The sequence below is a fragment of the Paramormyrops kingsleyae genome, chromosome 14 (assembly GCF_048594095.1).
Source record: "Paramormyrops kingsleyae isolate MSU_618 chromosome 14, PKINGS_0.4, whole genome shotgun sequence".
NCBI classification, from domain to species: domain Eukaryota; kingdom Metazoa; phylum Chordata; class Actinopteri; order Osteoglossiformes; family Mormyridae; genus Paramormyrops; species Paramormyrops kingsleyae.
In genome coordinates, this window is record NC_132810.1 from 7,682,109 (window position 1) to 7,695,110 (window position 13,002).

A 13,002-nucleotide genomic window follows, 5' to 3' on the forward strand; every position below is an offset into this window, starting at 1 on the left:
TCACAAGACATGTGCTGTATATATCAATCCAAACAGGAATAAAATGTTTGGTTTTTCTGGGTTTGTTATCTTTCCAGTTTTGGACCTTTACAATCTGGGAGTGCTTCGTTCTATATGATTGATTGCATTAAAAAAACGATTCTTTAACAGCGAATAAGCCAATGCATTCAAAGGCAGGGCAAACAAATCCAGTTAAATACTTCTTGAGCGGTACCACTTCTCAGCATGTGTGGACATAGAGGTTTATATGTGGTTTAGGTGCACGCAAACTATAATATTTTGTGACAGATATTAGTGATCATACAATAATACAGCAGTAGAGTAATTCACCATCTGAAACCTGCCATGGGTGGGTCAGGGTGATCCTAGGCCGCCCAGGTAGAATTCAGTCCCACCCACTCAGCATTCACAGCCAGCGATAAAGTACGATAAAGCGAATGTGTCTGGCAGGTGTGTGTGCGTGACCCTGGTCCGGGCCCGCTGAGACGGATGTCAGTCCCACCTATTCAGAGATGATAGGGAGCGATAAAATGATTGTGTCTGACAGGTATGTGTGTGCGTGATTAGATCAATCAGAGGAAATTGAGAAGCAAATAGATTTTTTTTCCTCTTCATTCATGCGGTCTTAGTAGTCCCACGAGCCATTTAGAAACTGATTAAAAAAAATTCATTTGAGTCTGTAGTGTGATTTTATCACCAAGTTATAGATTGTTATGGGACTGACCAATCAGATTTGTTGGCATCCTGCCCACGCGATGATTTCTGGCTCGCTATTGGTTTGACCCAAAAATCCTCTGATTTTCCAGGTTCCTAAAACACTACATCAGCCTCTGACCAGTGTGCATACACGGATGTACATAGTTTATTAATGCTATCACAGCATGTTATGCCTCACATGCTGCACATCACAGTTAAGTATATAGAGACATTTAACCTGATACACTTTGGAGACGTATGAAGCAGTTTTACTGATTTATACAGCTGAACATTTCACTGAAGCCATTCAGGTTAAGTGAGTCCTTGTCCTTTGTTATCGTACCTGTGGCCTTCTCTCTGTGACACCAGGACACAGAGCATGATTAAAATAGTACCAGTACCACTGCAGGCTCCATAGGGAGTCTCTTGAGTAATACAGGGCATGTACATGCAATCACATCCATTTTCACATTTTGACTTTGTCTGTCACATATTGTTTTGTTTTTTTGTTATTTTTTTAGCTCTTAATACATTTTGGATTCCAATCAGAGACTTTTTGAGTCAAACTCAAACATATAAACATCCAATGGCAGAGATGCTCCTCCACAGACCCAAATCCCATGCTGGAGACTTGTGTGTTTGGCTTAAGGCCCATTTGTACCCGTAGGAAACCTCCCCATGTGAGACCCAGAAACTAATAAACAGACCTTGGATCAGAGAATGTCCAAATGTCTTGTTTATAAATAACACTGATATTAATAAGTGCTGGGAAATGTAAACAGCCTGAATTGGCATGTCTGCTAAAATGCCAACCCTGACAATAGTGCCAATACTTATTTCTGCTTTGGCTCAGTGCATATGTGGGTTTTATTAAAACTGCTGGTAGCGTTCACAGAAATATCAGTAAAATGCAGACCCAGTTTGGTGGCAAATTATTTGGGGCTGCATTTTATTTTTTGTGATTAACTTTTTATTAATAGTTTTGGGGAACCAACAGAACATTAACACAAAAACACTGACCGTCATCGCATTAAAATTGAAAGTCAGAACCACAGAAAAACAATTGCTCAGCATGTTAAACAAGAGAGACATGAGGGAATTGGTGCATTGAGATAAAAAAAAAACATATATATACATATATATATACACACACACACACACACACACATATATATATATACATACATGCAAAGACATGTATTATCGATCTTTAAGGAGCTCATAAATTTCCATCACTATGTTTGTCCACTCAGTTACAGTTTTGGACTTCGCCAGGCTAAGACTGGCTGTTGAATACTCCAAATTAAGTACATTTATCTGCTTATTAGCCCAATACACTAAGACTGTTTTCTTTGCTGCTGTGAAGCCACAAAAAATGAGTACAAAAAAACAGTATCATCATTTAGGGCTGCTTTTTATCATCTTCCTGGCATTCAGGAAGCTGTGAAACTATATCATATCTTCAGGCAAGCTGAGTCATTTCTCAGTACCACTCTCCCAGTCGCATATCTGACATTCCAAGATTCCTTGTTGAATATTAGTGTAGCATTGACCCGCTGCATGTCTTATCTTGTAGAAAAACAACAAGAAAAAAAAAAACCAGATGACCAGGTAAAAACACAAAGGGTTAAGGCATTCTTGGAATGTGTGTCTGCATTGGAGAAAGAAGATTCTTATTAAGAGATCTGTCAGCAGCAGCAGTTGACTTGGAGCTCTTCTGAATGAATCAGCTGTCCACAGGAGCCTGCAGATGACTGTTATTTTCCAAGAAAACTAAAGCTTGAATAGCTTGGCTTTCATCCTTGTCATTGATTTTCGGTCTGCACTTAAAAATTAAATTTCTTTAAAAGTGTAGATTTTGGAATTAATCCGTTCCACTGCGTATCATAAAAGTATAAGGAGCAGATCTATCAACCCAAATAATAAAATGGCATCAGATACAATGAAAAAGACAATAGAATAAACAAAGCCTAATACCCAATTATTATTTACTCCTATCCTGCTTTTTGTGATCGCTAATTTGGGAGTCATTTTCATTTTCGAGATAACAGGAAAATTAAAGTGTGCATAATAGCAGATTCAAATTATGGTTACCTCAAAGCTGCTGATGAAAAAAATGTTCCATTACCCATTCACTTTCATTTCAATACATATAAAAAACGTACAAAAATTGTCTATAATTAGGCTGCAACGTTCCGTGATAGGTCCAAAAAGGTGATAAAGGTGCATTACTCAAATATTTTTTGGAAGGCGTTTATTCGTATTTTCAGATAATTACAGTTTTTGTCGCCATCTGGTGTTAGAAACAGTGCCTTCCTCCTGGTCTCAACTTCAGAAGTACGCAGGATTTCTTCTCCAATGTAAAAATGTATTCGTTAATAGGCCTACGTCATCTTCAGTTTCGATTTTTTTAGGTATTGCCTTATGATGAACTCGTTATGTACAGAGGAGAGTAGACAGCAAGGCGGAGCATGTGTCTCACCATTATTTCTAATTATTATTAGAATTTTTAATTCCGATGCAAAAATTACTTCCGCTAATATGTATAATACTACATTACCCAGCACGCAATGTTTCCCGGAAGTGCTTGTGTGACAGTTGAAAGGTTAAGACGGCGAAGAAATACATGCTGTAATTTTTGGACTACCGAACTGTACACTATTATTTAAAATAAGTTTCGTAGCGAAAATGGCAGCGGCGAAAGAATTGTTGCAAATGGATCTTTACGGTTTGCTTGGGGTGGAAGAAGGAGCCACCGAAAAAGAGGTGTGAAATTTTAATAAAGACTTGCTTAGCTTCCAAGCATTTATGAAGTTAAATGTTCCGTTTCAGTGCGGGCCAACCTGATAAATGAGCAGCCCTAAAACAGCAACTGAATAAATTCACTTATTTTCTTTGCTTTTATTGGCACGTCAGTCAGTCAGCTAGTACCACGATAAAAACAGACCATGCTGGATGTTTTTCTATACGTACTTAGTCAATTGTTATCTTATTCCCGCTAATTGCTGCTATGATTATTTGTGTTTTGGTTAGTTTGGTGTCAGACTTCATAGGCCGGCCGTGCAAATTACCTCTCGGCTTATGTAAAATTGCACACAGGTCCTTACAGAATCATTTAGAAAATCGGAGAAATAAGGATAGGTTGCGATTGAGCGATACACGCAACACACAAGTTTTAACGGTATTAGTAACATTAAGACTAAGACCCTGGCGAAAATTGTTTATGTTCATTGTATTAGCTGTATTATGTTATTTTAGAAATCGCTTCATCTCTGCCACTTTACCGGTCTCGAAAACACTGTATTTTTCGGTAAACCTGTTGGCCACTAAGGGGCGATATTACCCCATGTAGCACATTTGTACCTTTTTTTGTGGGAACGCTTCGGAACCGCCACGTGATTGACAGTTCCTACGGTAGCTGCGACGGGATGAGGGAATGAACGTGTCACTAAAGACAGTCCTGCATTCCCCCAGCTCCCGGTTATTCTTAGGTCCAACGTGAAAATGGTCTCTTGTCACGTGCTCCCTTGTCACTGGTTAATTCTCAGGTAGGCGCTTGTCAGAATCTCACAGTCCTCAGGTAGTGAATCCGTTGTGTCTGGATTTCAGTCTAGGGAGGTTGTCTTTTTGCATGAGTGATATGGCAGGGCTTGTAAGCTTCCATGTTTGCCTGCTGTTGCTGCAGGCTTTCAGTTGCCCATTTGCAGCTGGAACAGAATGTCTCGTGCATGAGTGCGTGCGGAAATTGGGGGCGCCAGGGGGACACCACCCCCCCCACCCTTTGTCCCACCACCTTCCCTGCTTTTTTCTGTTCCACCGCCAGACAGATACTTGCGGGCTGCCAACTCGGTACTATTTGTGTTTGTAATCCTGAAAGCAAAGTGGTCATTTTGTGGTAAGGTGGTATTAATTTCTGAGTCACGTCCTTCTAGGTGGGTGTTCTCCCAGGAAGTCTATGGGTTAGGGGGTTTGGATAGTAGTGAAGCTCTCCAGTTTGGGCTGACACTGACTGCAGGTCCATGTTGAGGGGGGGGGGGAGAGATTCAGGACCCAGTCGCTTAATCGGCATGTCCGTGAGGCCGCTTCAGCTAAGGTGCAGCCTCGTCACGGCGCAGGAACTTACTAATCCAGCTTCAGCCACAACTCATTAAGGCCCCTTTAATTGAAGTACTTCCTGCTGCCTGCAGTGTTTCAAATTAGCGTCGTCGTTACTGTGGTATGAGTGCGCTCCTTTTTCAGGCTTAGTCACGCTAACGGATGGGGCCCTGGTGTGTTAGTGGTTTGCGTAGCATGAACAGGCTATGGTTCACTGGTCTGCTTTGCTGAGGTTTGGTTATTATGTATTATTTGCTCAGAGCAGCAGGTGGTCTCGCAGTTAAGGATGTGATCGCTGGCTCATGCTCCAGGAGTCAATCTGCTGTTGTACCCTAGAGCACATTACATAAATTGAATTGCATTATGTAATATCAAACTGGATAACTAGCTAAAAATGTATAATTATAACTCTAAACCTTTTTTGGATGAAAGCCACTTGTCAACAAAAATAATCGAGCTTCAGTATCTTCACCAAAGGACACCCATAAGATCAAGTTCATGGGACCAATGGAAGTTCCCTTCGATGTTGGCCTGGTTTTCCTGCTTTTGTTACTGAGGATGAGCACAATCATAGGGAAAAGGCTGACCCTCTCTAACGCAGCCCAATCAGAGAGCCGCTAATCAGCCTACTATTGAATTCAGTATCATAGGGAAAAGGCTGACCCTCTCTAACGCTGCCCAATCAGAGAGCCGCTAATCAGCCTACTATTGAATTCAGTTAAATGTATTTTTATATAGCGCCTTTCGCAAAAGTCCCGGCAAGGCATGGGTGCGTTGTAATACACTCCAACATCATTACGAGAGAATAATACAAAAACAGGGAAAAGGAAAGACAAAAAATGTAAAAAGCCAGATGACAATGGAGGAGAGGAACCAAAAACTACCAAGTAAGGAGAGAAAAAATTTCTGGGGGTCCAAGGTCAATTAGCTGCCCACCCCCCCAGGCATGCGAACATTATTGAAAGAAGAAAGAGTGGGCTAGCTTGCTAAAAGCTACTATAAGTATTTGTGTGAATCATATGGTCGCTTACAAGTTCTTTCCTGAAATGTATCTGTTCTCCCCATGCCTCCGTGTTTGCTGTCCCTGCAGATAACTTGCTGCATGTCAGATTTCTTGAGGACAGCCTGATTGGCAGGCAGACAGTTGGCAGGCCCTGCTGCCATGTGGGCAGCACTCTCACACGTGATCAGTGCTAATAAGAAGCACAGAGGGCGGTAATGACAGCAAGGTGCAAGCCAGCCCCCTCAAGTCAGTGACAGAGGAGACCCAGGCATCGCCCAGTGGGGTTCCTGGAGCATGCTGTGTTAGCTAGTGTCCACTAGGGGGTGTCTGTGTCATGATTTTTTTTTTCTCTCATTGTCTCCTGTGGATAATCCAAATTTGTTGTCTTCTAATCAAGTAGGTGTCTTGTTGTAGCCAATGTGCAGTTCCGGGGCCATTAAGAAACTTTATACCCAAGGGATTTTGGGCTTATACGTCAACAGCATGTGGCTCAGTGGACTAAGCCTCTGTGCTGATCGGAAGGTTGCTGGTTCTGGCCCAGCTTCGGCAGAGTACTCACATCTGTGGGCCCTTAAGCAAGGCCCGTAAGCAGGGGCGCCGCATGTTGGCGAACCCTGTGCTGTGACCCCCCCCCCCCCCCCAAGCTATGGAGAGCAAGATGGGGTAGGTGAGGAGAAGAATTCCACCAGTGTAACCTGTACCAATACTTGTGCAAAAGACAAATAAAGGATTTATTTATCAACACGGAATGTGTGTAGTAGCAACAGCGCTAAACTCAGTAGCAGAGTTGGGGGTGGAGATGAGGAGCAGAGTTGGTTCTTATCTTGCAGCAGCACCATTGTACAAGATGGTTACTACCGCCATGTGACCTGTGGCGCAGCCTCCCTGCAGGGGCTGCGGGGGAGCAGGCCGGTCGAAGCGCAGGTGCTTAACCGGCCTCCCTCGGTGGGGCCTGCGTGCCTGTTCCTCCCTCGGTGGGGCCTGCGTGCCTGTTCCTCCCTCGGTGGGGCCTGCGTGCCTGTTCCTCCCTCGGTGGGGCCTGCGTGCCTGTTCCTCCCTCGGTGGGGCCTGCGTGCCTGTCCCGCTAAGGACCTCGTTTCCAGGTCTCATGTCCGGCCCCTTACCAGCATGCTGAGTTCCTGGCCTGTTACTTTAGCAGCATGGCAGAACTCTCTACCGCAAATAAATAGTTATGTGTGCTTTCCTGCAGTTTTATACCTCCTTTCCCGTGCGTTTCGCACGCCCTGGGGTAAGGGGGCAGAGAGTGATAGCTATCGACCTGGTTCTCATCCAGCCTTCCCTCGGTGAGGTAGAATCTCAGTGGATGGGCATAGATTGAGGGTCACCTCCGGGTCAGACAGACACATGACATCACGTTTCATTAGTGCAGCTTTTTTTCTTCCGGCGGTCGCTTTGGGTGAACGCTTGCCCAGGTGAGCTATGATAGCAGCTCAGATGTTTTAATGTGTGTTTTGTGTGGTTTCGCCTAATAAGAAACGCGTTCACTTTTTCTTTTGGGGCCTGTCGGGGATAGTTGCGGGAAGAGAGAAACAAAACTGAAGAGCAGATGCTGGAACAGCCAGGTTCCCATGGGGTTAGTGGCTGTTTATGGCCAGGAAGCATCCAACTGCCACCCTGAAGAGCATGTATCTGGGGCGCTGGGGCACATTGGTTCAGCAGGCTAAGTCTCTACCCCCGTGATCGGAAAATCGCCTGTTCAAGCCCCAGCCTCAGCAGAACAGTCACATGTTTGTGGGCCCTTGAATAAGGCCCTTAACCCCCACCTCCAGGGGTCCTACACATTAGCTAACCCTGTGCTGTGACCCCCAGCCCCCCCGCCCCCAAGCTAGGGAGAGCAAGATGGGGTAGACAAAGAGAGGAATTCTATTGTACCTGCACTCGTGCAAATGGCAAATAAAGGATTTACCATTTGATTCATCATTTATTTTCATTCTTTCATCACACACAACCCCAGAGTAGCATGAGACTGAACGTGCATCTCTTCTGAGCCATGTTGGCCTCGACCCTTAGGAACGACGGCCCAGTATTTTTTCGAGAGCGTTCCTTTCAATGTGAAAATTCCAGATGCATAAACAAAGCATGTGATTTATGTCCGATAGCTCGCACTTTGATTGATTCCTACTTGGAACCGGCTTTGAAAATGTACCTATTTTCCTGCCTGTTTTAAAGAGCAGTTTTCAGCTTGCGGGGGGGGGGGGAGGTTTAAAGAAGTTTGACGTGTCTTTGCCTCTGTCCATTCGAAAATAATTGTGTGATGGGAACCAGTTAGGGGCCGTTCATTTATTGAAAGTATGTCAGGGTTGACCAGAGTTGGGTGTCAGTAAAGATATGAGGTAGACATTCGTCATTCTGCATGTCTCTGCATAGAGAAAATCACCCAACTAAAGTGCTGGTTTATAGTAGCGCCTTGTTACCCATGTTTTTAAGTGGTGTTCAGCTGTATTTTTTGCCTGTGCGGTGTAATCGGAGGAGCAGGCCTACTAAAATGTGTAGACATTATATGACCCCACCCAAGTGGAGCCGATAGCAAGGCAACAGCTAGACCAAGGTGGTGCCCCAGGGCACCAAGGCTAACGGCTAGCAAAGAAGAGCAGCAGTTAGACGGGGTGCAGTGTCTAGCTGACGTCTTCAGCTCGGCAGCTTTATGAGCCTGAAAGTCAGCTTGCAGCTTCACTTTTCTGTCCTTAGCCTGGAGTTCATGCCGGTATGTCATGCCCACGGCCATCCAGCAAATTGTACATTTCCTGTTTTTCATTTTCAAGCTTTTTGCGTTCCGTGTTGTTCTCATAGTCATAAATTTTGTTGTAAAATTTATTTTCTGTAATTATTGTTTACTATTCCCTCAGATGGAATTGTGGACGTCTAGGGATGCATTATTCGAGTCAGAGGATGCATTATTGGAAGGACAGTGGCTTAGAATAAAGTGGAAATACAGAAGTCGCTGGTGCCCCACAGTCACAGTAATGCAGGTTAAACTTATTTGTGGAGAAAGTGTGAGGCCTTCAGTCTATTAGATTGGACACGCAGCGGTGGTGGAGACACGATATTGAGTTTCCTTGGGTTTATCAGCCTTTGGGAACTCTGCCTTGTGTTTCGGGAAATGTCAGCTATGCATGCATTAAACCCCAGTTGACATTCGTAATCGCTCAGCCCAGCCGGATATAAGCCTGTTTTCATGACTGTCGGTCATGATTCCTTGCAGATTATTTATGTATTTTTTGCTCTCCAGGTCAAGAAGGCGTACAGACAGAGAGCTCTGACCTGTCACCCGGACAAGAATCCTGACAACCCCAAAGCGGGTAAGTGGAGCTGCTGGTTGCCTCTTGCGCGTCCGCAGCGGAGAAGCGGCTAAGCGCCTTTGCCGTGTGTCCTTCTATGAACCTCCCCACTGAATGCAGCCATTGTCCAGTCGGTGTCTGAGACCCGACATGGTGTCCTTCTGGGCGCCCTCCTTGGAGGTGTGGTCCCTTAATGGGCCCCAGGTCACAGAGGCCCCCGGGGCAGCGAGCTGCATCTTTGGCCCCCGAAGGGGACAACAACACAGCTTGTGTTGTTCTGGTCTCCTGTCTTCCAGAAGGTTGGGGGGGGGGGGGGGTGAAGCAGTCCTGGAAATTTAAAATACATTAAAAAAAAAAATATTGTACCTTGGAGGAAAAAACAAAAAAACACCAGCCTGTTTTCATGCAAGGTTTTTTCAGTTTTTTTTTTTGTGGTTACTGGATGTCTTTGACAATTCCTGATTTGAGTATAGAAGGGGAACAAGGGGGTAAATGGCAGAACTGAGCAAAATAAAATGGGTCAGTTTCCCAGAAATGAAAGAGAACAATGTCGGCTCCAGAGCGGGAGAAAAGCCCATTCTGCATTCAGATGCGGTCCAAAATTATTTTGGTTTCGCCCGTGCTTCATGCGTCGCACGAAGAGGCGCTCACAACAGGGGACTCGGGGTAGGGGTTAGGCAGGAGTCAGCATGCATCGGTCGGCCCGGGCGGGATGCAGACAGACATTTGGACCATTTCCCCAGGGGGTGCAGGATATTCTCCCCTGAATCCCACCTGTGCACTTCGTTTGCCCTGGATTTGCTCAGGCTGCGGTTTGCGTTCCGCAGGATGCTGAGGGGCAGGCGTTAGGAAACGGGCAATGCCATTCAAGGCAGGTGGCAGGCATGCACTTCCACGTGCCAGCAATTGTGACAGTGGCCTCTCTGCTTCCCAGCGGGGCCTAGGGCGACATGGCATGCATGGTTTGGAGTGGGAAACGGACTGCCTTAGACACTCCAACAACGGCTGTCATGAAGCGGACTTGTTCGACTTCCCCCTGCAGTATTTTCCCAGTGTTCCATCTTCATAAAGACAGCATGCCGTGTCACACTTAGTGAACAGTCTGCTGTCATCCTTTGTTTTTTTATGAAATACACCCCGAATCAGATTCAGCAACTCTTAACTGGAATCGCTTGGAAGCCCCTGTGACATATCATGTTATTTATTTGGTTTAGCAGAAGCCTTAAGGTCCTTTCTGGTCAGTAAAGTCAGTTTGCTTTGTTTTAGCTGCCTCTTCAGGTATTAACAATAAAGTAGTCTGTAAATGAAGAACAGGTTTGTTTGAAGTTCCTCTGTTTTCTATGGTTAGATAAGAGGCAGATCTTTGAGCTGGCCATGTTCTCCGTCTTTGTTTCGGTCTTCTCAGCTGAGCTCTTCCACCAGCTGTCCCAGGCTCTTGAGGTTTTGACGGACGCGGCAGCCAGGGTAAGTCTGTGGCCTCCAGCAGGGGGCATCATGCTCCCCGTGTCGCCGTGAGCCGGACCCACAGACGTGAATCCACCTCCAGAATCCTCTGTCTCCGGCAGGCCGCGTATGACAAAGTTCGAAAGGCGAAGAAGCAGGCCGAGGAGAGGACGCGGAGACTCGACGATAAGAGGAAGAAGATCAAGCTAGGTGAGGATTATGTAGACCTCACAGGGAATGAGCTTAGTTTGGCCGGTGTTGAGGGCGCCCATAGTTACCATGACAGCGGACAGGCGCGGCTCAGCACAGGCTGTCGAAACGCTCGCAGATTTCCTGCCTTTTCCCACAGCGAATCCCTGTGACCAGCTGGGCCCACGCCCTGAGATTAACGGCCATCGTGGGTGGCTTATAATGTGTCACCGTTGACTGCACTCTGTGTCACGGGGTCTTTAGAGGGACCAGTAAAACGCTTACGCTGGCGCTGTCCAAGTGCTTCCCACCGTTACCGGGCTGTGGTCCGGTCTGGCCGCTTTCCACAGATCTGGTACCATAGCGTTTTCAACTGATTTACAGTGTGAAAGTGTTTAGAATGGATGGAGTTTTGAGTGTGGCTCAAGGTCTGCTCTTACTGTATTGTATATACACCCCCCCCCCCCAACCAGACTTAGAGGCGCGTGAGAGAGAGGCCGAGGCTCACAGTGTGGAGGAGATCAAAGTCGCACGCACGCTGGAAGAGGAGGTAAGTGCCTGTCTCTGGCCACCCAATCCCAGATGCCTCCTTTAGCTGTTAGCTCTTCACAGAGGGCTATATAGAGTCTGTGTAGGGCTACATAAGGCTCTATAGCACTATATAGAGTCTGAGCTTTATGTATAGTGTCATTTTTATGGTGGACATTGCAGGCAAAGGTCACGTGACCAGAGGGTGCATGATTGACCAATCCCATAACATGTATTGTGTGATTGGAGGATGGACTTTCCATTGACATCAGTAGACTGTCCTCATGATAGAGGAACCCAGCCATGGCTTATCCCAGTGGTGTCAAACTCCAGTCTTTGGAGGGGTGGAGCCCTGGGTAGCTTAGTTCTTTCCCTGTTAACCCACAAATGATTCAGCTCAGGAGCTGCGTGGTAATTAGCACAAGGAGGTGCAAGTAGTTGAATCAGGTGTGTTAAATCAGGAGAAACCCAAAAATGTGCAGGGGCTCCGGCCCCCCAGGACTGCAGTTTGACGCCCCTGGCTTTAACCCCTCTACCACATAAGGCATGGGGATGGTTGTGTCACGGTTGATTCGGCATGACCACTAGGAGGCAGTGTTCTGTTCCTCCTGTGCTGCCGGAGGTTTGAGAAGTCCTTGCCCAGTGGATCAGCCTCAGGCTGCTCTTTAGGGTGCCGTTGCTCTGGCAGATCTTCCGACCACATCCTCTATTCACGTAGTCGGTGCTTTTCTGAGGCCTGCAGTGATGATGTGTGGTTTCCTGCAGTCGCTCATGGGGCCTTACTGTATTAAACATGTCCCTCCCCCATATCCCAGATCACCCGGCTGCGAGAGGAGGGGTCCCGGCAACTACAGGAGGAACAAAGGCTGATCAAGGAGCAGATCCAGAGGGAGAGGGAGGCGCAGCTCTATGGAGTCCCTGCAGCACCCGGTACTTCATGTAACGCATGTGATTTAACGCTTCTGCTGTGTGTGTTGCTGCCTACTTCCAGTCATGCTGGTAAATTCTTAAAGCCTCCACATCTGTGCCACTCAGACGCAGCTTGGTAATCTCCCAATACAGGACACCTCTATACCACAGAATGTCCGATATGTCACTAGTCTAGTATTCAGGTAATGCCACACGATATTGTTTTGTTCATGGTAGCAGCTGCAGGCTACGGAGGCAAGTTGTCCGGTCACAAGACAGCCGTGATGTTTTTTTAGCGAATGAGAGCCTGGAGGAGCCAGTCCGTGGACGGGCCTCTGACCCCAACCCCCAGAGCGGGTGTGCTGGGCCGGGCTGGGATGGCGGGGCCTAACCACAGACCTCCGGTTTGCACGCTAGTCGCGCCCCCCCATGCTCCTTGGAAGCGCACCATGGCGCGGTTCCAAAGGCTCCGGTTGGGTCAGTTCTTCAGGAGGGTGGGGGGGTTAGGTTAGGGGAGGTGACCTCAAATGGGTCCATGGTGACTGACTGACCGGAGATGTTGGAGCTGGTCTGACGATGATGCTTTGGGATCCTTGCCATGACTCCCTCTGAATCCGACAAAGGTGCCCCAACCCCCACCACACATCCCGTTATTTATACGGTTCATTGAAAGGCCTTGGCAGGATGAACATGTCTCTCCCCCTCTCTCTCCCACAGGCCCTCCACGGGGATCGCCGTCCAACAGCAATGTGACCCCCAAATTAAAAGTGAGACATTAAAATATTGCTTATAGATTGTGCGCGGCCCAGGATCGGGCTAGGTTTCAGGGAACTGGGAGGT

General features: G+C 46.8%; 1 protein-coding gene across 1 annotated transcript in view; it reads left to right on the forward strand.

The window, feature by feature from the left end:
- The first annotated feature begins 3,268 nt into the window (after nt 1–3,268).
- The window catches only part of dnajc17 (DnaJ (Hsp40) homolog, subfamily C, member 17), a 36,042-nt gene continuing 26,308 nt past the window's right edge, over nt 3,269–13,002 (forward strand). Inside the window, exons 1-7 of the mRNA XM_023802270.2 lie at nt 3,269–3,462; nt 9,045–9,114; nt 10,499–10,557; nt 10,659–10,746; nt 11,199–11,275; nt 12,069–12,183; nt 12,880–12,929. Coding sequence (XP_023658038.2) covers nt 3,385–3,462; nt 9,045–9,114; nt 10,499–10,557; nt 10,659–10,746; nt 11,199–11,275; nt 12,069–12,183; nt 12,880–12,929 — 537 coding nt within the window. The 5' untranslated portion in view covers nt 3,269–3,384. The remainder of the gene's footprint in view (nt 3,463–9,044; nt 9,115–10,498; nt 10,558–10,658; nt 10,747–11,198; nt 11,276–12,068; nt 12,184–12,879; nt 12,930–13,002) is intronic.